Raw genomic sequence first — 26,821 nt, 5'->3', positions numbered from 1 at the left:
ACTTTGTAATGCTATTGTACGTCACAGAATCAAATTGTTTAGTTGAACCAGCTGTTAAGGTTCTTTAATTCCATTTAAATATAAGTACTCATAAGATTAACATAGGAAACTCGAGCCAGAACCACTGGGGCGGAGCCCTTTTGACGGATCTGCACCAAACTTCACACAAACCATCCTTGAATAATGCTTAATAATGCCTGAAAGTTTCATTACAATCTGTCGAGCGGTTTCGGAGTCCATAAAGGACAAACAGACATACATACCACATAACAACAAACATACATTGGATTTTATATATATAGACTACTCAGTACAATGTCTATAGTCTAGACCTAACCTGATCAGTGTCAATGATTGGTATTCTCTTTGGAATTTTATAATCAATTCAATAGTTATACATACTGTGCGTTTTACTGTAGAATTTAATTCATCATGTGCAGTTGCATGGCAACCAACAATCGGCCTGCATTTTTTTATAATATTTTCTAACCATAACACAACCAATAAAATCTTAAAATCAGGTGGTGATCATTTCATTCGCCGTCGTCTTGTCAACAAATTAAATTTGTTTACTCATTCTAGTGCACCCTGTCTTAATTGTTATTTCCCCTTTTTAAAAGTCTAATTAGGCTTTGGCCTACATAATATGAATTCTAGTAATTAAAATTACCGAATCTAAGTCTAATATCCACAAGTTTTCGTCGATATGTTAATGGTTTTCTGTTCAGGTCAGTGTGTCCTAATTTAACCTACATACAACATACATAAACATAACAGAAGAAATGGGGAATCCAGACAGTAATTCTACAATCGATTCAAGAGAAAAAGAGGAATCTGCTCCACCACGAGAATCACTTGTAAGTACAGTAATTATCTTCTCTAATTAGAGATCTTCACATATTTTCCCAAACAGTTTTTTTTTTAACTTAGGCTACTTATGGTAGCCTAAGTACCTCAGGATTTTTTAAAGCAATTACTTAGGCCTAGGCCTAAGTCATTATCGGGTATACTTCCATATCTGTTGGCACAAACAACCAAATGAAAATATCGATTGATAAGTATATTGATTATTTGATACATCGTTTGGTTAGTTAGGTGCAGTGGAAGAACATTATGGCTATGGTAGATTTGTATTTATACGGTATGGTATAGTAATACTATACCATACCGTATTAATTCAAAGAAACATATTTTGGTACTTTGGTAGGTCTACTATCTTGAGGCCAGTTATTTTAGAGGGATTTTTTTTACCGGAGACCAAAAATATTTAAGTTACATATTTGGAAAGAGCATACTTTAATTGACTTACTGTCCAAATTTGGTACGGTATGATTACGATTAGCGGGCTTCAAGTTCTGCCTCCTAGAAGGCAGCGATGTTGGCGAGGATTGAGTTGACTTGAATACGACGCCGCCGCTAGCTGCCACATACAGGTAGGCTACTCTGCCAAGTAAGTATACAGCGCACTGTGGCGGTTATGTTAGGTTGGGTTATCATAAATATGTTTGTAAGTCTTTCCTCGTTTTGTTATGAATCTAACGATACCAGATGTGTAACGATACCAGAGGTACAGGCGGTGACAGGTGATGCGCGCGTTGTTAACGACCTGACCTTGGCCTACATGAAGGGGATTTGGCGAGCGAAAGTGTGACTCATCTGGTATAGTTCGATTCATAACGAAATGAGGAAAGTTCTACAACCATGATAACCTAACCTAACATAATCGCCGCAGCGGGCTGTATAAGGGTGGCCTCCGGATAATACCAAAGTACCCAAATTTTCTTAAACTGTGTCTTCCTCCATAACTGCAATCATTTTATACTTATATGCCAACCCCGTAGGTAGGACGGGTACTCTGCTAAGTTAGTATAAATATATACCATATTATAATTCAATATTAATATTGAATCGAATATAGCCTAATTTTACCATGACATAGGGCCTAAATCAAACCCCTAACAAAAACATTAATAAAGTTGTTTTATTTTTTTATCCTAAATTTGTAGACCTACAGTACAACTTATTTTTGAAAACTAGGTATAGGCCTACATTTTGTAATGTTATGCGGTACTTTGAATTCATCATTACCCGGTGGGACACACGGGAGGGACGATGGCTAACATAGTGTCAGCGTTTGCCGCTAGAACCGCTAAGTTGAAAAATTTAAATTAAGTTAATTTTATAATTTTAGTTATAAAATTAACTTTTTAATTATAAAATTAAACTGTCATAACCTAACCTAACCAACCAAACTTGCTGATAATATAAAAAAGATATAAGATAAAAATGAAATGAATGTTTACTTATAATTTTTTATTATAAAATCAATTTTAAAATTTTGTAGGCAATTATAAAATTAAACTGTCATAACCTAACCTAACCAACCAAACTTGCTGATAATATAAAAAAAGATATAAGATAAAAATCAAATAAAGCAAAATCTCTGACAAAAAGTTAATGTCCCCGACCAGTTTCGAACCCGAGACCTCCTGAGCACTAGACTGATGCGCTACGAACTAAGCCACGAACGCCGCTGGAAATCCATCGTCTTGTTACGGTAATCGTGTTGCCTCAAGAGAAGACATTAGCCAAATATGACGTCACCACACCTTTAGCCATCGTCCCTCCCGTATGCCCATTCCCATCATTACCTATCAAAGTATTGGTTAAGTATTGTTTGTTTTGTTAACGTTCATAAAATATATTTTGTTTTTAATTGAATTGCGTAGGCCTATTGATAAGTTACTTTATAGTTTATTAAACATAAATAAAGATGTAAACAGACCATTAACTACTCAATTTGATATTTAGGCCTACATTTATTAAACACCAACAGCTTAAAAACGTAAACAGATCATTACTGTACTCAATGTAATGTTTAACAAACACCGGGGAAAAATTTTACTTAGAAGGGATAGCCTATTGCCTGTATCAAACTGAATTATAAGTAATCGCTATAAAATCAATATTTTAACTGATAATATATTGCAGGTTCTCTGCGAAACTGTACCCCGGAAAAGTAAAATACTTGTAAAGAGGCAGAAAGAGCCCGAACTGCAATAGCCACATAGTGATTTTGTACAGCAGTTGTAGCGCACAGGGTCTTCCTGCAGCGTGAGCGCAATATTACCATGTGTAATGGCGAGGGGGAAAAAAGATCAAAAGGGGACAACAAATATAATTTTCTCTATACACCCAGCAATTGTTGCTGGACACAACTTGAGTGCCATTGAATGTATCCTCTGTTTCTAGCTTCTCTTAGTAATACGTTATTCAGTCATTTTTGGCTAGCAGGCCCAGCCTATCTTTATTCTAGAAATTAGTCTCTACTAGGCTAGAGCTCACTGAAGATATATTAGCGTTTTAACCTACTCTAGAGAGGCTTGCTATATCAAATGTTGGTCTAGGTAAACAGCATGATAGGTATACAGTGTTACTTACTTGAAATACTTGAAATACTTGAGGTCTTCATCCTTGACCGACAATGTCGGATAGATTGCGTCAACTCATATGAGTTTGTCAATGAAAGCATATATTTACACTATTTACAATATATACATTATTTACATTTTACTGTGGCATGGCGGATATATTTTAGCTAGGATCTAAAGAGTGGTTCCTCAACGAGTTCTCCCAGCGAATACAGTGGCCTATCCACTAGGGCTCCATGAACAACCTTTTTAAATTTCGGCAGTTCCAATTTACGCACTCGAACTGGCAGAGTATTGAAAACCTTTATTGCAGAGCGGGGATAACTTTTTAGAGTGCGACTCAAGCGACAGCGTGGCATATCCAGGTCTTGTGCTCTTCTTGTGTTGTAGCTGTGCTGATATTCCCTTTTAGAATATTCTCCTTCACGTTCTTTAAGGAGGATAAGTATGTCATAAATGTATTGACTGTAGATGGTAAGTATCTGCTGATCTTTGAAAATAGGCCGGCAATGCTCAGTGTATTCCGAGGATGTTATAATTCTGAGTGCCTTTTTTTGGAGCAGCAGTACATCATGGGCTGCAGGAGCGTGTCCCCACAATACCAGTCCATACATTATATGGCTGTGGAAGAGGGAATGATACACAGTCTTTAAGTAAGGCTGCGTTATGATTGACCTAAGTTTCCTAAATAGGTACAAGACTCTGGAGAGCTTAACGCAGACTTTTTCAATATGGTAACTCCAGCTGCACTTAGAGTCAATCCAAAAACCAAGTAGCTTCACAGGTTCATCTTGATCTTCCTCCTCTCTAGTTTTGAGAGTGCATATCAGCGATTGCGTCTTGTCCTCATTTATCTTCAGTTTGTTAGAGATAAACCATTCCTTGGCTCGCGTCAGCAGTTGTTCGGACTCCGCTTTGAGTTCTGGCAGATCTCGGCCTCGAGAGAACAAGGTGGTATCATCTGCAAACAGCAGTGTGTGGCCGTTTAGCGACAAGTCATTGATCATGACTGTGAACAGTAATGGGCCAAGGACCGATCCCTGCGGCACTCCGTGCAGCAGTACACCAACTCTAGAGGAGGCCCCACTCAGTGATACAATCTGTTTCCGGTCTTCAAGGTAGTCCGCCAGTGTTTTAAGTACCATCCCACTGATTCCATACTTGCTTAGTTTAGCCACTAGAATGTCATGCGAGACCACATCAAATGCCTTGCTGAGGTCACATAAGTCGAGTTGGACGGACTCACTGTTTTCGAACGCATCAGTTATTATCTCAGCAAGGTTTAAAAGGGCTGTGGTAGTTGATCTCCCGCTTCTAAAACCATGCTGGGCATTGTTAAGCAGGTCGTGGGTTTCGAGCCACTCGACAAGCTGTTTCTTCATTATGGTCTCAAATACTTTAGAGAAAATCGGTAAGATGGAGATAGGTCGGAAATTCGCCAAGATTTTTGGGTCCCCCTTCTTATAAATAGGTATGGTCCTAGCAGTTTTAAGGCTATCAGGAAATATACCCTTTGAGAGGCAGGCATTCACTAACTTGGTGAGAGGTACCACAATGGTGTCAATCACTGCCTTTAATACCGAGCTAGACATCCCATGAATATCCTGGCTTTTTGAGTCTTTAAATCTTTTAACTATGTTTATAACTTCAGCAGGACTCACTTCTCTCCATTTTGCAAATTTGCGAGCTGGCGAACGGTCTATCATAGCCTCTGTAGAGTCAGTCGGCAAGACAGGTAAATCGGCAATTACACTCTCTGCCACTTGAACAAAATAGTCGTTCAGTTCATCAGGTGTTGCCTGTATCTTAGGCCCTGGGCTTGGCTTACGGTGTTCATTTACTATTTCCCAGGCTGCTTTGCACGTGTTATGGGACTTTCTGATTTGTTCAACATTACTCAGTTTTTTGGCTTCTTTTACACTAGCACTGTAATCTCTTTTTGCCCTACAGTATAGAGAGAAGAACCTTTCTTTCCTATCCACATCTATGGCAGCTTTGTAGTGATCATGAAACAGGAGCGTAAGGGCTCGCATTTTAGCAAGTTCCGGAGTGTACCATTCCTTAATACTAGGCCTACCTTTTTTAGGGACATTTCTCTGTCTAAGCTTTGTATTTAGACTACTTCTCAATATTATTACTTATTTTTCTTGATATATTATGTCGTTCAACTTCCAGATAAATCATGCTTTGACCTTCCTGTTGGATAAAAAAATAAGGGACCAGGATCCTTCATTGCTACGTAGGTTTTTAATGAAGAAAGGGCTTAGAGAAGAAGAAGTAACAATTGTGTTTCAACGATTTGAGGATATTAAGAATGTAAGTAAAGTAAGTTTAGGCATATTTAAGTTTACATCAGCAATCTTTTAATAATCTTTAAACAGTTTAACCTAACTAACACGCAGTTAACTTAATATGCTCTTATGTAGGCCTAGGCCTACTGTTTAAAAAATGTTGACAGTGCGGAATTAACTATTTTACTATTGTGTCGTTTAATAAAAATCAATAACAGAATATTTGAGTTAATATAACAATAGGAGGTAACAGGTATTTAATAGGTAACAACATAAGTAAACAAGCACTGTTAAATCACGTGAATTTTTATTAGAGATTTAAAATTGGCAACAAAGTAATTCTATAAATTATGGTAATTGGTGTTCCAAAAGAATAGTCACTGTAAAACGTTTACATAATAAACTCGAAGAACCAGGTAACAAATGGACCAACATTTACGCACTAACCATTGGTTTGAAGTGGTATCACAAATTGTCCGCCATTGGACGCCAGGGCTGGAGACCCCATGGCCAGAGGACGCTGTTAACACAGCTCAAGAAGAAAGAAAATTGGGAAAAATTTAATCACAGAGATTTTCAGGTTCGATACCGCACAAAAGTTTGATAAATTATGATCACTCTAAAAATAGTCTTTGAATTTAATGCGGTTTCCTGGTTCAAGTCGAACTGCACACACACTGAGTACACTGAGAAAGAGGGATTAATAAATAAAATTGCGATTAAATGGGTTGACAGTGTTTGAAGTTCATGGTTTGAACCTCCACCTATCTCTTTCTCTCTCTCGTTTAGCGGTAAATTTGAATTTACGAAAAATATTTACAGCTTAAAACTAAATACTTAACAAGCACTAAGTCTCTTACTCTTACATTGCTGTACGAAATGTGTTATTAAATAGTTTGCCGTTGTCCTTAAAAAAACTAGTGCATTATGAGTACTACAACTATCCGCAGTACTATCCTGATAATTAGACCAATTCGTTTATACCGAGTCAAAAATGTGGTTTGGATTCCATTATAACCTGTAGGTCCCTTAGTTGACATTAGCTTATGGGCTATTAATTAACAGCCGAGTCTAAGAAATATGTCGGCCTTAGTCACTAACAAGACTACAATATCGTGCCAATCATCCTACACTCATCTCCATTGATATTTGGCTTAAAATACCTACTTTGTATGGTCACCATTTCAATAGAAAATATTAAAAGTATTAAAAAAGTATAACTTAATGTGTAGTTTTAAAAATGTTTAGGCATAACATTACAAACAAATTTCTCTACAGAAAAATGCTTTGGAGAATGTTGCGATGTCCAGTCAGTTAGTTCCGTCACAACGTTTCCTAGGCCCGCCATTACCCCCACCTCCTTCGTCATTGTGGGTCACCGTGCATCGAGTTGTCACGACCATCACTTCTATCGGAGGCATTGTATACGCCATCTACTGGCTTTGGAAGGTAAACTGGTGTTTGTTTAAGATAGTTTTAGCTTGTGTTTAAAATATATGTGTAATAAACCCTCAATTTGTTTATTAACTTTTTAATTAAAGTCTAAATCATAGATTCTTATTTAACGGCAATCTTCCTATGATCTTAGTCTACAACCAGCTTCATTTCACCTGACTCATTAGCTGCTGCCATGATTTTGTTGTCTGTCGCCCTTCTAGCTGAGCCACCAACTCTCCGCTCATTTTGATCAGACCACACATTGTGAGTCTGACAAAAACTGCAGCAATTATAATTTTACTAACTGACACAAACTCATCAGCATACATACATTTTGCTAAAGATATGTTTCTTGAAATAAACGGGCTAAAGTTGTCTCTAAATCTTTAAAATTTTACAGAAAAAAAGCACCACCTGGTTTACCATAGTAGCTTACAACTCCAAATTGTAAGGTCATTTTGCCTGGATGCAGTGTTTTCTTCAATTTCATTACATATGCAACATGTAGTAATACATATTAGGTTAATTCCTTTGGAAATATTAGTTGGAAAGTTAAGCCCGCTCTTACAAAGAACGTAATCTATATAATTCTCAATCCACGTATGTTGCAGACATACATATCTCCGTACCTTTTTGGCCGTCGACCCAAGAGGAAACCTGTAGATGAGAGCCTAGCAGAGCTAGGTGCTGCAGTCAGCAGTTGTGCTGCAGACCTGCGTACGCTACGCAGTGGAGTGGACGCTCTGACTGCGGACAGAGCTGCGGAGATGGTGGTCAACACTCGTCTGCAGGAGATCAAGTCCGAGGTGACCAGTCTCAAGAGCTTGCTTCTCAATAGGTACGGTGGTCTGTTTATGCAGGGGTGCCCAAAAGGGGGGCTGTGACGCAGACTGCGTCATTGAAATTCTTGGGGGGGGGTTCCAAAATTTCAAATAGGGGGGGGGGTGGCTAAAGTTAATTGCAACTGTGTTTAACGTGACGACAATCAATATAAAGTCACCAGATATATTGTCGATTAATTAATGACAATAGTTATATTATTGAATTCAATTAGTTAAAATAGGATTTTAGGATAGTTTAGGATTCGTGGAGGAAGTTATTATTCAAGATTAGCAAGACGTGAGATTTAAGAGGGAGGGCACGGAATGGCTCAGCTGATGTGTTAGATAAAAGATAACGCGTGGTACAGACACGTCCAGCTACACCGCGACTCAGCACAAAACGCTTTGTTGACATAAAACTTGTTAAAATACAATGAAGTAGCATAGGCTACAATACTTTACACTATTGTGTAGATACTCGATTACCTGAGTGAATAGGGAGGGGGGTATTGAAAAATACGGTTAATCCATTATAGTATAAATAAACATAACTTATTACAAACCCATTAAAACGCTGTAAATAGCCATTAACATCACAATTTGCATTTTTATAAACGAAATTCAATATTGCACAATCATTATTATTGTGCAATAACATTATTATTGTACATTTCAAATCATTTATCTTGGTTCAGTTGCACAAACGGAAACTTTAAATTATGGCTAACTCAAACTCAACTAATAACTAGCCAAACACTGCATTGCTATAAATAACGTAAATATTAAAGGACCCTTTAGAAAGTGTTATAAGCTACTGCTCATGATAGACGGAGAGGCTACCGGTAGGTGCTGTATCACAGCATAGGAATTGATAGATAAGTAACAAAAAGTGTAAAATTATATTTAAAGATAATAAAAACACTGTTAAAAAAGAATGTGACGAGAACAATCTTGTTATTCTTTTTCTTTGTTCTTAGGTTCTTTATTAGGTTTCTCTTCAATTCATACACAAATTCATCAAGTCGCCATATTTAGGCCTATTCATTGCCCAATCACAGCCTTACTAAAGTTACCATGGTTACTAATCACTCAATCACAGTTTACTAAGCATTATATCGTCACCATTCCCCAGCTGTTGTATCTGAAATCTGTTGTAACATAGCGCACAGCAGACAGAAGTGTAAAACGGAGCAGACGATTGTTGGCGCAAGCGTTGTTTCCATTTCATTTTCATCAAAGGAGCTATGATGTTTCCAAAGGGAGGGAGAGGCGATCGTTATATCAAGAGAAAGACGCTGACAATTCGTTAAGCAGAGGTTACGAACGCTATACAGATATTCTGGCAATACTGTAACAAATTCCTTAAATTGAGGTGACTTATAAAACTCTAATTTTGTTTAAATATAGAAAGATAAGTTTCCCAGTCCTGTACAACACCGATTCACGGTCTTTTCCCGGTAATCAAAATTAAAGTACAACTTAATACACACAGAATCTCCGGTTCCCGACCTGGATGATGGCTAGTTATTTAATTTAATTTACAGTTACATATACATATTAGTACCCGTGATAAATCAAACCCGTTATGTAAGCCAAAGCCACACGGTTATTAATCTCACTGGGTTTTGGATTTGCTTACAAACGTGATCGGAAATGGTTAGGGTCTACACAGTATTGGTATAAAATATTTATGTAAAGATATCAGTGACAGCTAGAAAAATGAATCTTTATCAAAACAGCTGTTCGTAATTTAATATATGACGTGTTCTTTTAACAGATTATTAGTATTTCATAAATGACGTATGTAGAACATGGAACATGGAGAAAAAAAAAACTAGAAAAATCACAAAAAATTGGGTTTTTGATCGTTCGTTATTTTATTTCCAAAATAGTGAGGCCATATTTGATTGGCTAAGGACACTCTCGCCAATCCTGTGAATACAATTAAAGCATTAGAATCATAATCGGTACTCTAGTTTTCTTTAGAGTAGGCTGCGTAAAATGCCTTCTGGGCCGTGACAGACGGACATAAATTATTGAGATAAGACATGTTTCAATTTCTTCAATGTATAAAACGTAAAAATAACCCAAAATATGTATAATTCTGAGCAATGTACAGACAAAACCATAACTTTATTTATATAGATTAACTGGGTTTGAATTTTCAATATCTAATAAAAACGTATAAAACTTCTTTTAGTTTTACAAATAGTGCTGGGCGGGGGAATAATGTTTCTCATTTGTTGTGTACCTCATTTATGGTGGGGGGGGGGCTGTTGCTCAATTGGGGGGGGGGGGTGCGTCATGAGTCTAGGGGGGGATGGGCACTTCTGGTTTATGGTATATCAATACAGTGCTAATAGCACAACCTGTAGTACCCGCACCACTAGTGGTACAGAGGCATATAATAACCAACACAAGTAGACTTCTTAACCCATTGTAAAATCTGAAGATTGTTTTTCATGTCTACTTCATGTTTATGTCACTGTGCGCTTGAGTCGATGAAATTTTGTCCCCTTGATCTAGTACTGTCTCCTAGGTGGGAATACAATGTCTTAGACACGAGGTTAATAAATCACCATTGAGCTGAAAAACTAACGAAATCAAACAAAGGGTGATAAGGAACAATGCAACTAACACATAAAAATATTCATAAGAGTGCCTGCAAGTTTTTACCAATAAGAGGAAGTAGCAGTTGTAAGAGTGTCAAATAATCAAAGGTTCTGGAGCAAGTTGATCTAGTGGCTAGTATTAAAGAGGGCTACAGTAATCAACGTCCCAGGCATCCTAGCAATCACAAATGACTTAAGCTATGTGATAATGGTGTGAGCCTCTTGGCCTAGCCTGAAGTAATAAGTTTAACGGTTTCAAACCAGAGCTCAGTGTCCTAGGATGTAGGGGCTTAAGACTTTAACAAATTAGGGTTCACTGTACCCTCTTCTGCTGTTGTTGTGTTTATAGCTGATATGGACACTCTGAAGACATTTATCAAACTTGTAATTTAACAAACTTGTAATTTAATAGTTTAGATTGTCAGAGTGTCAATGACATTAAAAAGCTACATAAATTTGTGTAAACATTCAGTTATGACCCTTCAGGAATCAGTTCCCGGCTACTCCTTCGACCGGGCCTCTGTCCATCCCCGCCTGGCAGTTAGCAGCAGAGACTCACTCCCGGGCGGAGGGTGAGGAGGAGGGGGAGGGGGAAGGCTCCAATGGTGGCACCAACGGCAGCGACAGCAGCCTCGAGATCGTCAAGTAAGAGTAAGAGTCTCTAGTTGCGTAGTCTAGGTTTACTTTGGTTTGTGAGTGTGTCTTGTAATCTAGTTACCTGTTCTGGGTTGGAGGGTAGCCTATAAACTGCTGGATTAAGCTGTGTTAAACCCATCTATATAAAAGTACTTATGTCAGTTCTACGAAATTGAGTGTGATTTATTCGTAATGTTTTAAATATTCAAATCATAGGTTTACCCATTCATTTATTTAGATGTTAAATTTTCACTTTAGTGTTTAAACGTTATTTTAAAATCTGTAATGAACCGTCAGTGACTTCCATTGTTTGTAGTTTAAGGATTTGATTTAGTACATTAAAATACCTCTTCGTAGCAAGGTACAAACTACAGACTAAGCATATTTCCATTTCCACTGAAATATTTCCTTCTACATATCAGATTCATTCCCTATTTGAATAAAATTTGGCTTACACTAATGAGTACTTAGGTTTGCTGTGACAGGGAAGTTTTAAAGTGTGTTTTTTTATTGAAACATTGATAGCTTGCAATTAAATATATAAATTAGCCAAATTTGATCAATCCACAAACAAACTACAACAGTTTCTTTATTTCTTGTATGAATAAATAATATATGGGATTTTAAATTTAAGGCTTTTTTATATTTGCTTGTTCCCTAGAATATGGTTAGTACATGATTAGTTCAGTATGAATCAGAACAGATCCTCCAGTTTGGCCTCTGGGGACTTAAAAATGAAATAGTAGATCAGTTCCAGGTCTAGGAAATGTAGTCTTCTAGGCCTATATGGGAAATTCACTTTAACATTTTGGTGTAGATAGGTGGATAAGTGCTTAAGTGCTGGCAAATATTTTCAACTATAGACTGAAAGGTTAAAGGATCAAAAATTTGTTAATCTAATATATATATACGTAGGTAGATAATTACTTGAGTTACATAATATAGAAACATAATATTTATTTATAACTGTAATTAAACGTGAGTTGTGTTGTAAAATTTCTTTTGACATTTTATGTCCTAATTGCTCTGTGAAGTGTCCATTACATAATTTCCTGAAAGTTTTTGTTTGTTTGGGGGTGAAATATCGTTGTATCCGTGTGAAAGGATTTTACATAATCCCTTTGTAACTGAATGTGGATACAGTGTGAGTAGATGTATAATGGAGTGAGCTCTGTGTAGCTCTCTTGCTGACTGAAATCAGCTGTTTTATAGCCAGGATCTTTTATTTTTTCCAATAATCTAAAAGCTGTGTCCATCTCTGAACCATAAAAAACGCTGAATTTTCTTAGGATCAAACCTGTGAATGGTTTATTATTCAAGCACTATTATACTCTGCTTGGTCATTATATTCTCCTCAAAAGAAGTTATATGGCTTGAAATGGAGTATTTTTAACTATCACCTTAGCCATATGTATTGATGAATACAGTAGAACCTCTTTAATCCGAACCCCCGTAGTCCGAACGTCCACTAATCCGAACCCCTCATTGCTGTACTCTATACACAGTACATCGGTTCTTTATTGTATACTGTATTTAATGTACAGTACTGTTTATTCACCATATTTACTACTGTATTAAATAAACACTGTATTTTAATTTATAAAATTTTTTTTCACTTTTCCAAAATAATTTAGATCAATTTTAGCCTCGTTTTAGCTATTTTTATGTAAAAACAACAATATGTTCTGTAATCCGAACTACCCCTGGTCCCAATTAGTTCGGATTAAAGAGGTTCTACTGTATGTAAGAATTAACTTTTGAAATTTGGAAATAACTTACCTCAAATTTTGGGTCAATTAATAAAGTTTTGAAATTGGCCCTTTCTAATGTAAGACAGGTATGGTTTTTATAAAAAAATGTGTTGATATAAATTTCAAATGGCTGCCATTTTGGATAGGCCTCTTAGTGTATCTTTAGTTGAAAAGGAGTTTTCAAAAGTCTTTTTATACAATCCAAAGTTTGGAGCATTCAAAACATAATGTAACGGCAGACCTAAGCTGAGTACTAAGCAGTATTGTGCCAAATATAAGATGGGTTAAAAATATATAATTTACCTTGCTCGGGCTTAAAATATTGAGCAATTCACTGTCTTTCTAACCCTTTATTACACGATTGACTTTGGATACTAGCCTACATTAAAATTCTCATCATGTTGTAAAATATAAGATGGGTTAAAAATATATAATTTACCTTGCTCGGGCTTAAAATATTGAGCAATTCAATGTCTTTCTAACCCTTTATTATACGATTGACTTTGGATACTAGCCTACATTAAAATTCTCATCATGTTGTAAAATATAAGATGGGTTAAAAATACATCATTTACCTTGCTCGGGCTTAAAATATTGAGAAATTCACTGTCTTTCTAACCCTTTATTATACGATTGACTTTGGATACTAGCCTACATTATAATTCTCATCATGTTGTAAAATATAAGATGGGTTAAAAATATATCATTTACCTTGTTCGGGCTTAAAATATTGAGAAATTCACTGTCTTTCTAACCTTTTATTATACGATTGACTTCGGATACTACATTGAAATTCTCATCATGTTGTAAAATTTGCTTTCATTTCATTTGGTTTAACACCTTGTTTTGATTGAATGCACCAATCTTGACTGAATATTTCTCTCTTATTTTAGGGTAGTTTTTCGTTGTATTTGCCTTTGTGCTTTATTCTTCAGTAAAACATACCAAGGACAAGTCATAGTTTACAAATAAATCGTTCTTATGTCATAAAAAGTAGCCTACAATACTCAATCATGGTTAGTGATTTTACATTCTACCTATGTTTTCATATTTAAGTGAACTAGAGTAGATGTTTGTTTAAATAACCAAAGAACTTACTTTATTTTAAATCTTAGTGCAAACTATGTGATTTATGTAAACACTGTGTATAAATAGGTTTGAAATTGATTCTTGTTTTTTTTTTTTCACCTTCACACTTATGATTTTTTTATACAATCAAATTTGTGGGTTTAGCTGTAAGTTGACAGATTAGGATTAGTTAATGGTTATTAAATTTTAACATAAAAACACTTTATTTATAAAATTGATATCCATGAGGTGAATAAGTTCAATGGACTAACCCTTTATAGAAAAGTTGCTAAAACTAACTCTGGTGTTGAAAAAACAAAAAAAAAATGCATTATTAAATAGCGTTTGTTGATCCCCATAAATTTTGTAACTTATTCTAAAAATAAATAGTTGATGTACTATTTATTTAATATTGATGCACTGAGTCTCCAAAAAATTTACAATTGACGATGAAGAATTTAGTTTTGAGATTTTTTAAGTCAAAACTAACAAGAACATTTTAACATTTTATCTAGCCTACAACAAAAGATTGAAAACAACGAATGTTATCATGAAACAATGTGTGTTTGCAGAAAATGATTTTAAGAAAAAAAGTACAGTTCATTCTCAATAGTCCGACATAATCAGTACGCCAACGCTATTGGCAGAAAAATACAAGCCTTCAGCAGCATCAATCTTCTCCTTCCAACTACACTTTGTTACTACTTCCTTGTTATTTTTTTTCTTTGATCAGGTATATATTTCGTTGGTACCAAAATTCTGAACATTTAACTGAATAGTAAAACACTGCATAAGAAAATAATTTTCATAAAACATGAATTAATGAACATTACTTGATGATCTGACATTTCTGGTAATCCAACACCCGGGACCTGTCGGATTATTGAAGTATAGAACAACTGTACACAAATATGGCTGTGTGTGTTTATTTTTTCAATGAAGCAAACAAAATATCAATTAAAGATTTTGAGACTGAATTTTAAGGTTTAATTTTAAGGTTGAAATTCGTTATATATATTCATTATACTGCTAAACTTTACTGATTGACTAGTTGCAGTGTCATTCTTGCATTGTGCCTACTTCTCGCTTCTTCTCTACTTCTTTGTATATCGGTCCAGTTAGTAGTTCTGCAAAAATTAAAAAACCAATAATTTAAGTGTGGATGGACATCAAACCATTGATCTACTAGAATAGTACTAATAATACCTTTAAACTATGATATTTTGGACCAATGACAGCTAACAGCTCTACCCTAGTCCTAGGAAGGAAGAAACCTATTTTTCATTATGATGTAAAAATAAGGATGTACGTGAGAGTTCTTGAACTTTTAAGTTATTTGTAATAAACATAAAATATTTGAAGCCATGTAAAGAAGAATTCGACAAAAGGGATTATTAATTTTTAAAAAGGTTTAACAATTGTAACCTTACAATAATGAAAGAAAATATCTTGACTGTTTTACTTTTCGTTCAATATTAATACAAGGAAACAATTATTACACAAGTGAAAATATGTGGATGCTATACAATGCCATACCCATATAAATGGACTTTTACATTAGGTTACTGAAAATACTTTTCAATTACATGCCAAAACAATAAAAAATTTAACTACTAGTATACAATGTTAACATAATAAAATATTAAAGTATAGAAATTTATAGCGTTTAATTGACAAGTATCATTGTGATGTTCAACACTAAATAACAATAGGTATAATTGTATAATACTGGTAAGTAGAAGTTAAGAAACAGCGCAATGCAGAGAAAAAAGTTTAATTTAATATTAACCATCATTATTGAATACTCTTTGGTTTAAAGGCTACCTGAAGCTTTCAAAATGAAAATGTGTCTCTCATACCATGAGATGTACTGGAGATTTCATCTATTAAAATCCATACTTTGAGTATATTTAAATGCTATGTTGTAAATTTAAATTTATACTCCTAGCTTTGAAATGTTGGAGAGTTGGAAGAGTATGTTAATCCACTCTGAATAAGTAGTGATTTAAAATTTCAACTTTGAATTAACACCAGCTGTCAGACCGTTTACAGTCACTAACATTATGTCTCATCTGTTTCATTGTAGATATGGTACAGCGTCTAGATTGCTAAATAAAAAAAAGTACTTGCTACAAGGCAATCAAAAATTGCATGGGTACAATTAGTTTTGGCCATCATCAAGCGGCATAAGGACAGGTTTCTCACATGAAGATCATCAAATTTGTAACATACGAAAATATACATTTAAAGACAAGACACATACACACACACAATACATTTATGCCAACTGATCAATTGATAATGAACAACGCTAATCCGGCGAAGTTTAAGTCAAGACTCTGATATACTCCCTTGAATGTTCAGGTGTTTTTGTTCTTCATTCAGGCTACAAGGAGTAAACTTAAAATAGTTTGTTTAAAGAACTTGACTCAACACTCACAATAGTCAATGAAAGTCCAAGTACCAATTCCAGTTGGTGGTGTATGTACATAACCAAAGTGTTTACTGTTGTGTACTCTGCTGTCCCCGTCTCACTCGGAAAGTCAGAGAGGAAGCACATATTTACTCTTTTTTCTGTTTCATTAGAACCTAAAATATATCAACACATTTTAGAATATTTAAAAAAATTTTGAAATGTATTTGGAGGTGATGGAGTTCAAGCCATGTCACATAGAGGTTATCATCATATTTTATTGTAGATCTCCACATTGCCCCGGAGAGTGGAGAGTCTAATAGCGACAAGTAGTTTACAAACTATTACAAATACAAATAAACAATGTGATTCCTGTAAAAATTGCTGTTAATTTCATACCTAATTTCTAAAGAAATAGCCCAATGCTTACTTATATTTTACTTGCGTACTTGTTGCATTTATTAGGGGAGTTTTTGTTGGGAACACTTGTAGCTTGTTGGTATGTGTTCAGCTCAAGAAACCATGTGGTTGTTGCAAATAAGGTTTTCCAAGTGTTTAGTTTCTTGTGTCTGTGATCAATACTGTCCAACAAGATCATGTCACCTCACACCACTGGATTGGCTGGACTTTGAGGTTCCTTGATGTAGAAGGTCTTTACAAACAAGCTCAGCTTGAGCTGAAGGATAAAATACATAGGTATCCATCAAATTACACAACAATTGAACATGAAACTGATTTGAAATTTCATCAAAATGGCAGAAGTCAGTTGGGCTGCACATGGTGACATAAATATTCATGTTTGGCGTCATATTCTTACAAATGTATCCAAAAAATATACCAAATATATAAACAAACATTTGGTTTATTATTTATTTTTAAATTTTAAATGGACAACCCTATATAATACCTACATGTCTGTAGACAACCCAAGCAGTCACCCGACCCATGGATTTGATGAAAGCAGCTGGTAGACCCACGGCTACCGTGACTACGGCTGTTGCAATGATAACTTCTACACTCATGGATCATGCAAACTACTTTCCACTGCAGTATGTTACTAAACGTAGAACTATATTGCGTCAAATGTAAAACATCTGTGTAATTGACCAGCAACATATGTTCACAATCTAACAATTATTTCTCTCTCAAATAACCTTTATTCCAAGTCATTTACAGGTTAACTTTCAAATTGACCTTAAAAAAAACAACCTATTCTAAAACAATTCATTGTTGTGAGCCTAGACAATTAAAATGTACACATAAATTTATAATCTCAAACTACACTAGATATTTAAATTACATACCACTTTGGTATTTGAACAAAATATTTTAAGATGGTAAATAACTCTTCAGCGGCTGTTTAAAATTAATCATTGCTCATCATTAATTGCTCATCATCATTAATTCTAAACCTCCCATAGTTCCTTAATGGCCCCCATTGCTGTAATGTTACGGTAGTGCAACTTAAGTGATTTTCCCCATAAAATATCACAGCTACTCCCGAACTGCTCACCCATCATGATAAACGTAGTTGACAAGCTAATGGGGGAAAATATGTGCCAGATTACTGATACTGTTTATTAAAATAAGTAAATAGTCTATAGAATTGTTACAAATTATATAAAAAAAGATGCTAAAAAAGTAATATTAATTTGTTTTAGATTGACACTTTTTGTTTGAATCGCTTCTTCCTGTTTTTAAGAATCCCATTATCCTGACTAAGGTTTTAAGTTATACAACGACAAAGAAAAATTATTTCAACTAATTGTTATGAATCTCTGCAACTTGGAAGCACATCCGATGGCTAACATAATAACAATGATAAGTGATTTATAAGCTAATAAATATTTCATTATCATAATTATGCCAGTTTGTTGTTGATAAACTTTTACCAATATTTCTTATCCAAAAGTTAAAATTAAGTTTTAGTTGATTTGGTTTTGAAAGTGGCATTGTCTATTCAAAAATAAAATGGAATTCAAAGCTATAAGAGATTTGTTTGACCACGATGACGATGGAAATAAGAGACGACTCTTCTCTACAGAATTTAAACTTTTTGGGCTGTTCGACAATTCACCTCAAGGTACAAGAACCTTTGTATGAATATCTTTATGTATAAATATTTTCTTCATAGCATACATTTTACCTCAAATTTTCATTAATCACAAAGCACAACTTATAACCTTTGAAATAGAATTAAGCTAAAAAAAAATTATTTTTAGAAGAAATGAAAAATTATACTTACTAGTCTCCCTACCATTTCTAAAAATAAACGCTGTAAAAAAGTAGCATATTGACTTTCTAAGTTAATGAGAAACTTTTAAACCTTCCTTTTAGATTGGTCTTATTTTCAATCTACAATGTAGATAACAATTCGTCTAGGTAATTACGACAATATGTTTATGCTTTTATTATTTCTATTTTTGTTTTTGACATGTCCAATCGATCAGTGCCAATCGATTGGACAACATTCTATATTTTAATAACAAATTTCAACAAACAGTACCAGTATTGCTAGCAGGTACATTGGTGTTTAAAAAATCTGCTTCTCTGAAGCTGTAAGCTCGTGTTTACATTATTAGAGTTTGCATTCCTCCTCACATAACTATAAGTGTCAACCACAAAACTCACATGCTAGTAGTGGAAAGCAAGCCCGATTCCCGAATGATATGTTGGGAAATGCTGGCACGCTCTCATATGATATCTTTGTGAAGATCATTTTGAAGATAACAAAGTGATGTACCTATCACATTGACATTATAATTATACTTTTCTTTTTCTTACCTGCTACATTACTCAATAATGATTGTTTAACATGTACAAATAATTAAATACTGTACTCAATGTAAAATTTTCAGGGGTAAATTTTCTAATGGAGCTTCAACACTGTTGTTTTTTCCAGGATACATAAATAAAAAGGTAGGTGTACATTTATCTTACTTTATTACATCGTACTGATTTAGTTTTTTTAGGTTTATTTCACAACTGGACAATTATTGTCATATCGCTTTTTAATAGAGGTTTAGAATTTAGAGGTTGAAGATACTGCAAAATTCTTTACAGTGAAATTTTGCTTGGCTATCATCATTGACTTTGAATAGTCTAAGTCTAGATTTCTCTTCCTATCTTCCTAAGCTTTTATCTTTCCGTTTCTTGGTGTTGACACCAGCTAGTGTGTTTCGTTTCATGTTGGGGACGTTTAAGGCTGGTGTTGACAGAATGTTTTTTCTATTATTTTAAGGTCAATTCGATCATTTGTGATTTTATGTTGGGTTAGAACGCTAGACAATCTATTGTTTTTTATTAACATAGATCGTTTTATGCTGATCCATAGGGATGATATATCTATGAGAGGGTTATGTTTTAGCTATATGCTATAATCATAGTGAATGATTTGGATTTTCATTGACTACGGTACTAATAACAATTCTGTTTAATACACTCAGTGGCATAGCATTGTTTGCAGTTTGTAAATTTTATGTTTTTCACGTAAACCCCCATTCCCATAGTCCGGTCATGCTGGTTCGCAAACTCGTTCGAATAAATGTAGGTTTACATGTTTATACCAAATTTAATAAAAATCGGATCATTTTTGCTCGAGTTATCGTGCGAACCGACATATATTATATGAATTTAAACGGATGGTGCATGGCCTCTAGGTACCCCAAAACGAAAAAGTTGATCGGTCCCGGGTCCAGGTCTTACCATGAGTACTACCTATTTGGGAAATTCGCTATAAACGCACACTTAGTTCAATAACTATCCATGATTTTTTCAAAGGGTGTGTCGAGATTTTTTTAACATGATTTGGTATAGCCACTCAGTGACATAGCATGTTTGCAGTTTGTCTGGTCCACTGCCGGGTTTTTTGGACTGACAGGTTGGTGCAAAGCTGCACCTGAGCTTGACTGTGTGTTTGGCTTCCTAGAAGGACCCAAGAGTTATATGGACACTGTGTGAGTAAAATAACATGCATTCATCATAATACCTTTTGGTAAATTCCCATACAGAACTTGTGCATCAAATTCAAACTCCTAAATCAATCGGCGACGGCAGGGTTCAATCCCCAATGACACAGAAAAAATGCAAAAACAATTGTAAACGTGGATCATTAAATTAATGTTTTTTACTGGAGGGACTAAGCTCTAAATTAAATTACCTCTAATTAATCTCTAATTGGCAGTCTAGATCACAAGCTGTAAAAAGACGTGTCAGCCCTAAAAATCGGTTGAATATTTGAAAACTGAATTAATTCGAGTAAGAGGTTTAAATATACTTTCAGATAGATGGATAGAAGATTGTTGTCAGTACAATATGAAGTTTTTATCAAGTTTATATCAATCATTGCAACAACAGTAAAAAGTTAAATTATTTTTTTTTAGTTAAGTTTCTATGCCCATAGAACCACACCATAGGTTCTATACTCATAGAGTATATGGGCTGACTGGGCTTTATCCCAGAGAGACATATTTTTAATATGGTGACAGATATCCAAAAATGTTGGGGGAAATTTGATACTGGCTACAGCCCAAGGCACTATTGTTCTAAGCCAGGCCATATATATATTTAGTATACTATAGTGGTATTTTAAAAGAAGGTACCTAATACCATGGACAAAAGAATTGTTCTGCTTGTCTGTGGAACACAAAAATGCTTTTGAGGGAAAGTGGTCCTAACCTAACAATTTTAAAATTATTTAGTTTTTTACAGTTGTTACTTTACCCTATTGCAGGAAGTACCTGCTACATCCAGATAACATACAAGTGGTGTTTGTGGGAAAATCTATTTTTCAATGGCCTTACAAGGAAATCGAAAAACGAGAATTTATTGCGTTTTCTTTTCACGACTTTGTGGTTACTCCTGAAACGTAAGTATTCATAATCAAAAATGGTTATGTTTTAAATTTATTTGTACTACAGTATTCTACACAAAACAAGATACGCCCTGCAACTTTTCTAGTTGATGGTTGACCTGTTTTAAAGATATTCAGTACCCCAAAGTTTCACATTATAATTTCATATCGACATTTACTCCATTCTTTGTTTGAAGTTCATTGTTGGTGATGGTGAGTTAATGTTGTTCAAAGGTTTATTGCGGACATTTTCCATCACGAAAGTAAAAAACAATACACAACGTTTTGGGATCTGGAATCTGATCCCGTCTTCAGGTGAAAAAACTTAACTAACACATTACAACTAACTTAGGTTGGGCGTTTGTGTATTGTTAGTTGTAATGTGTTAGTTAAGTTTTTTCACCTGAAGAAGGGATCAGATTCCAGATCCCGAAACGTTGTGTATTGTTTTTTACTTTCGTGATGGAAAATGTCCGCAATAAACCTTTGAACAACATTTACTCCATGTTGTTATATAAGCAAAACTGTTTCAGTAAGAACCATGTTCTTAATAAGTATAAAGTTAAATTTATGTTTTTTGTTAACAGGTTCAGCAAAGTATTGTTACTATTTCAAACACCTGTAATCCATGTCCAATTGGAAGTTTTTAAAAAGTAATATTACAAAACAAAGATTAACGAATCAAACAATGTAAACAGAACCTCTTGGGCTGTTAGAGGTTCAGATGTGAGGATAAGATCCAAGAATGTGTATAAAACATTAATTTAAAAGTAGGTTATGAGTTAAATACTGACCCTGTATTTATTTATAACAGTTTTATCGGATCATTTTCAAATTAAACTAGTATATAATGTCTAATTTTGATCAGATGTCAGAGAATCAGATATACAGTGAAATATTTCAGTTTAGTAATAAGTTTAGTTTCAGCTTTGTAGAGAAAGAAATTATTAATAGTCTAAAAAGCTATTTTAGTATGGGCTATGGCTATGATGAGGTTCCTGTGGATTCTGAAAAATCAGACCAAGACTTTGTGGACACCCGGTAGATCTTTTTGTGTAAAAAGTGTGTGAATAGTTTATTTTTTTTTAGATTTAGCCGTTTGGCAATACTTTCAAGAAACTATACATACATTCAGTAATTTCAATTGAAATTTCTCTTTATGGCTCGCAACCAATAAGGGCAGCTTAAAATCTTTATTAAGAATGCAATAAAAAACTATACGAATAATTTACAACCCTTCACCTAGACCTTCTGTTAAGAGAAAGTTAAATCAGAAAATAACAGTTTTTGGTATGCATGTTTTTGAGACAATGGTATCAGTTAAAAACATATTTCATGGAATTGATGTGGTTGAAAAGAAACATGATAATATTACAAGAAATAGAGGCAGCTTAGCATAAAGTCCTCATAAATTGCCTAAAACGCCAGTACAAAATTCTTTAACTATCTTCCAAAGGACATACAAGTAGAAGTAACTGTAAAATACATCCGCAGCAGCAAACCTGAAATTTCTCGCCATGCTATTTATTAATTTGATGAACTGTAATTTACTTGTCTTTCCCTACTAAATCAAACTTCATATGTTTTAACCTTATTTATATCTATCGTTTTATGTTGGTTTTTTCTTTTACAATTTTTTCTTATCTACTGTAAGTATATACGAGGGCACTTCGGAAAATAACCTCCATGGGAAATTGAGGGGGTAGCGCTGCCATTTTTGCTTCTGCGCGTGTCGCAGGTCAGTCAGCGTCCAGCCGTGGTAGTGTGAAGGTCGTCTGAGAGCTAGTTTTTTTGCCGTCGCTAGTCAAAATGAGTACTGCAATCGTAAATCCCGCCAAGTGTGAGGTGCGTGCTGTGATTTAGTTTTTCGTAGCTAAACAGTATTTGGCAGCAGCCAAATTCATAGACAACTTTGTGCTGTGTATGTTTAAAAATGGCCGAACGAACGTGCATGATGAAGAAAGAAGTGGCAGGCCATCTGTGGTCAGTGATGAACTGGTTGAGAAAATCAACACAAAGGTTCGTGATAACCCACGATTCACCATCTCAGAACCTTCGGATTAATTTCCTCAAACTTCCAGCTGTACGAAGTTGTGACTGACAGGTTAGGTTACCATAAATTTTGTGCTCGGTGGGTCCCAAAAATCCTTTCAGAAAACCACAAGACTCGAATGACCTCGGTGGACTTTTTGACTCGACGAGGAAGGAGAACATTTTGTGAACCGAATTGTGACTGGAGATGAAACCTGGGTCAAATACGTGAATCCTGAGACTAAAGAACAGTCTAAGTTGTGGGGTCATACGGCATCGCCACACAAACCAACAAAAGCCCGGCAAGATTTTTCCAAAAAGAAGTTCATGGCAACTGTGTTTTAGGACTCCAAAGGGGTGCTGCTGGTTGAGTTTATGGAACGTGGTGCAACAATCAACGCGGATTCGTACGTTGAAACGCTGAAAAACCCGAAACGGGCGATCCAAAACAAACCCCGCAGTCTTCTGTCGTCCTTCTGCATGACAACGCACGTCCTCATACTGCCCAAAAAACCAAGGACCTTTTGTACCAGTTCAAATGGGATGTTTTTTCACATCCTCCATACAGCCCAGACCTGGCTCCTGGTAACTACCACCTCTTTGAAAAAATTGCTTGTCTCCCAGCGATTTGATGATGATGAGGAATGGAAAGATGCAGTCACAGGATGGCTCAAGGCATTGGCGGGTGATTTTTTTTAAAGAGGGATTTTCAAAGTTGGTCCATAGATAGATAAGGGTTTAAATGTCCAAGGAAACTATGTTGAAAAGTAGAGGAAAGACATAGTTTTAAGATGTATATAATACAAATTTTGTTGCTACTTCTGTGTTTTATTTATAGAGAACCGGAGGTTACTTTCCGAACAGCCCTCGTATATTTTATTATGGCTTTTTACCATTTAAGAAATGTAACACTATTCATCTACAGTGTGATTGAAAAGTCACGGAACGGTCAAATATTTTAAAAAAAATAATACAGATAGAGCTAAAATACTTAGTACAAAGTTACACAGGGCATAAAACTCTATTTTAACACATATTCAGTGATCCGATAATTCTTTAGGGGGACGGCCCACAAGGAGTCGGAAGAAAATCTTAAATGAAAGCATAGGTCAATATGCGCATCAAATTAAAGGTCTTTTTTAGTAAAATACAATGCCGCAAACCGCACTTCAAAAGGTTGATCCTGCACAAAATGGCAGATGTTCAAAGATTTCTTGAATCCGCAATTTTGAATCTTTGAACGACAGCCATTTTTTAATCAGGCATTCTTTTGAGCTTGAATTTACGGCATCGTAATCTAAAAGTGAAGACCTTTGAGGTGCATATCGACCTATTCTTACGTTAACAATTTTCTTCCGATTCCTAGGGCCGTGCCCCCTGAGGAGAAAGCGTATAATAGCAATGTAAATTAAATGAATCTTTGAACAACTGTCATTTTGCGCAGGATCAACCTTTTGAAGTGTAGTTTGCGGCATTGTATTTTACTAACTAAGACCTTTAATTTGATGTGCATATTGACCTATGCTTCCATTTAAGATTTTCTTCTGACTCCTTGTGGGACATCCCCCTGAAGAGTTATTGAGTCACTGAATATGTGTTAAAATAAGAGTTTTATGCCCTGTAACTTTGTACCAAGTATTTTAGCTCTATCTGCATTATTTTTTAAAATATTAAACCGTTCCGGGACTTTTCAATCACACTGTATATATTCCTAATGTACTTGATGAATAAAGATAATTTGAATTGAATCAAATGTCAACAAAGTTTTCAAAGATAAAATTCATCAGCCTTTTCCTCCCTTTTCTAATTTTGCAGATAAACATTACACTAGGTTATATACTTGTTCAAAGTTATTAGAAATATAAAATTCTTTGTAACCCATTGAACACTTTTTATGCTAGGTTATTTTGTTATAGGAAATCCTTTTTCACCCCTAGAGAGCCTAAAGAAATGTTTGCTCAAGCTATGGTAACTGATCCTGAAGCACGTGAATATATCCGCAAAATAAACGCATCTTGCTACCAAGAGGAGCCACTTGAAACGGGAAATCTTGAAACATCAATATAAATACTTATTTTGGAATCAAGAGAAATATTATTCAATGATTTCTAGATAGGGTCTTTCTTTCCAGGAATTGATTAGGAACATATTTTGTTTTCCTTGGCATGTCTAAGCTCATAGCTTGGTAAATTGAATATATGCTCTTTTATATGAAACAAGTGAAATTTATTAACCTTACAACGGGGATTCTGATAGCTAGGCAGGTCCACTTTTATAAACGGGCAGACTTGGCATATGCCCAGGGGCGCCGAAGGTTTGGGGGCGCCCACCGGGACCCCTCAACCACAGCCTGCCCCACACTAGGAAAAAATAGGGGCACTGCATTTGGGTTTGCCCAGGGCTCCACTGACTCTTAACGCGGCCCTGTAAGCTAGGTAGTGCACTTGAGTGTCTAAGAGACTTATGGATTTGAAAAACGTAAAAAGCTTATTCAACATTACACTGCCCTAGTGAAGGACTCCCATCTTTGTACTGTCTTTGACTATTGATACAACTAGACATACCATGCCGCCAGTTTTTAAATCAATTTCGTAGTAGTTGATGTGAGCACCATAAAGATTGCGCTGATCTAAATTAATAATTTCTGTCGAATACACTATGTTTTTAACGAACTCAAACTTATGGAATGACTTATTGTCAGCTAAAGCAACTGTTATGACTTATCAACTATGTCAGCAACAAAAAATTTGGTAAATGATAGAGTTTTAGACACTAGCGCATTCTGTGACTGGCTCACACAACATTCTTTTTTAGTAAAAAATTTGCAACAGCTGGTCCATATAGGTGGTAAGTCTACTTCTATATCCAATTAATTGTCAATGTTATTATCATTGAAAAATGAAAACTGGTTCATTAACCCATTGGCTTATGAATATTTAGGGGCCCTGCAAGCCACTGAGTTAGCCTATTAAAATGCAGGCGTTCTTTATAAATTCATAAAAGGTTTATTTTTGAGGTTGCAAGATAGCAAGTTATGTTAATTTACTCAAAATAAAATTGCCTTCAATAACAATTATTTTAAATTTTAAATATATTAAAAATTCTAAACAAAAAAAATTATATTTTCTGAGAGCATGACAATTTTAGTTACCACCTAAAAAGCCAAAATATCTTTTGCACCTTACATGTATATAAAATACAATTCCCAACGTAAAAAAACTAAATAGATAAATAAATAACAATTTTACAAGTTTTTGTAAAGTACTAAAAATTGGAAAACCCTATTTTTTTAAGCTAGCAAAAAAGCAGGGCTTTCTTTATAAATGTATAAAACATTTCTTTTTGAAGTTACAAAATAGCAAGTTATGTTTATTCTCTCAAAATAAAATTGCCTTCAATAATTATTATATTTAAATATAATAAAAAGTAAAAAAACAATTTTTGCCTAAAAAATAACATTAAAAACAAATTTATATTT

The 26,821-nt window shown here is 34.8% G+C and overlaps 2 protein-coding genes and 1 long non-coding RNA gene across 3 annotated transcripts; 2 read left to right on the top strand and 1 right to left on the bottom strand.

Moving 5' to 3' along the window:
- Positions 1-551: 551 nt before the first annotated feature.
- LOC129002907 (peroxisomal membrane protein PEX14) lies at positions 552-18,182 on the top strand. Its single transcript, XM_054431024.1, has 6 exons — positions 552-857; positions 5,607-5,747; positions 7,001-7,171; positions 7,771-7,997; positions 11,079-11,237; positions 18,122-18,182. Exons 1-6 carry the CDS (start codon positions 783-785, stop codon positions 18,138-18,140), a joined length of 792 nt encoding a protein of 263 aa, XP_054286999.1. The 5' UTR covers positions 552-782; the 3' UTR covers positions 18,141-18,182.
- Positions 14,960-17,530, bottom strand: LOC129002908 (uncharacterized). Its single transcript, XR_008491603.1, has 3 exons — positions 17,372-17,530; positions 16,488-16,636; positions 14,960-15,174 (listed from the first exon to the last, which is right to left on the bottom strand). It is a non-coding gene; the product is annotated as an uncharacterized LOC129002908 (long non-coding RNA).
- Positions 18,183-18,431: 249 nt separating the features above from the next.
- Positions 18,432-25,465, top strand: LOC129003310 (uncharacterized). Its single transcript, XM_054431603.1, has 5 exons — positions 18,432-18,543; positions 19,363-19,379; positions 20,304-20,416; positions 21,193-21,327; positions 25,260-25,465. The coding sequence occupies exons 1-5, from the start codon at positions 18,432-18,434 to the stop codon at positions 25,408-25,410; spliced, it is 528 nt and encodes a 175-aa protein (XP_054287578.1). The 3' UTR covers positions 25,411-25,465.
- The last annotated feature ends 1,356 nt before the right edge of the window (positions 25,466-26,821 follow it).

Source organism: Macrosteles quadrilineatus, unplaced genomic scaffold (genome assembly GCF_028750875.1).
Source record: "Macrosteles quadrilineatus isolate MER2022 unplaced genomic scaffold, UCM_ALF_1.0 Scaffold_9__3_contigs__length_116548681, whole genome shotgun sequence".
Classification (NCBI taxonomy): Eukaryota; Metazoa; Arthropoda; class Insecta; order Hemiptera; family Cicadellidae; genus Macrosteles; species Macrosteles quadrilineatus.
Note: the sequence above shows the minus strand (reverse complement) of the source record. Positions and strands in the feature narration are given on the sequence as shown.

What these genes read in the sequence shown, in the direction of transcription:
- LOC129002907 (XM_054431024.1), top strand. Translation starts at nt 783, where the DNA reads ATGGGGAATCCAGACAGTAATTCTACAATCGATTCAAGAGAAAAAGAG. An exon ending in GATTTGAGGATATTAAGAAT is followed by an intron (nt 5,748 to 7,000) that starts GTAAGTAAAGTA and finishes ATTTCTCTACAG; the next exon opens with AAAAATGCTTTGGAGAATGT. An exon ending in AAGAGCTTGCTTCTCAATAG is followed by an intron (nt 7,998 to 11,078) that starts GTACGGTGGTCT and finishes ATGACCCTTCAG; the next exon opens with GAATCAGTTCCCGGCTACTC.
- LOC129003310 (XM_054431603.1), top strand. Translation starts at nt 18,432, where the DNA reads ATGGAATTCAAAGCTATAAGAGATTTGTTTGACCACGATGACGATGGA. An exon ending in AAGAGTTATATGGACACTGT is followed by an intron (nt 20,417 to 21,192) that starts GTGAGTAAAATA and finishes ACCCTATTGCAG; the next exon opens with GAAGTACCTGCTACATCCAG. An exon ending in TTTGTGGTTACTCCTGAAAC is followed by an intron (nt 21,328 to 25,259) that starts GTAAGTATTCAT and finishes ATTTTGTTATAG; the next exon opens with GAAATCCTTTTTCACCCCTA.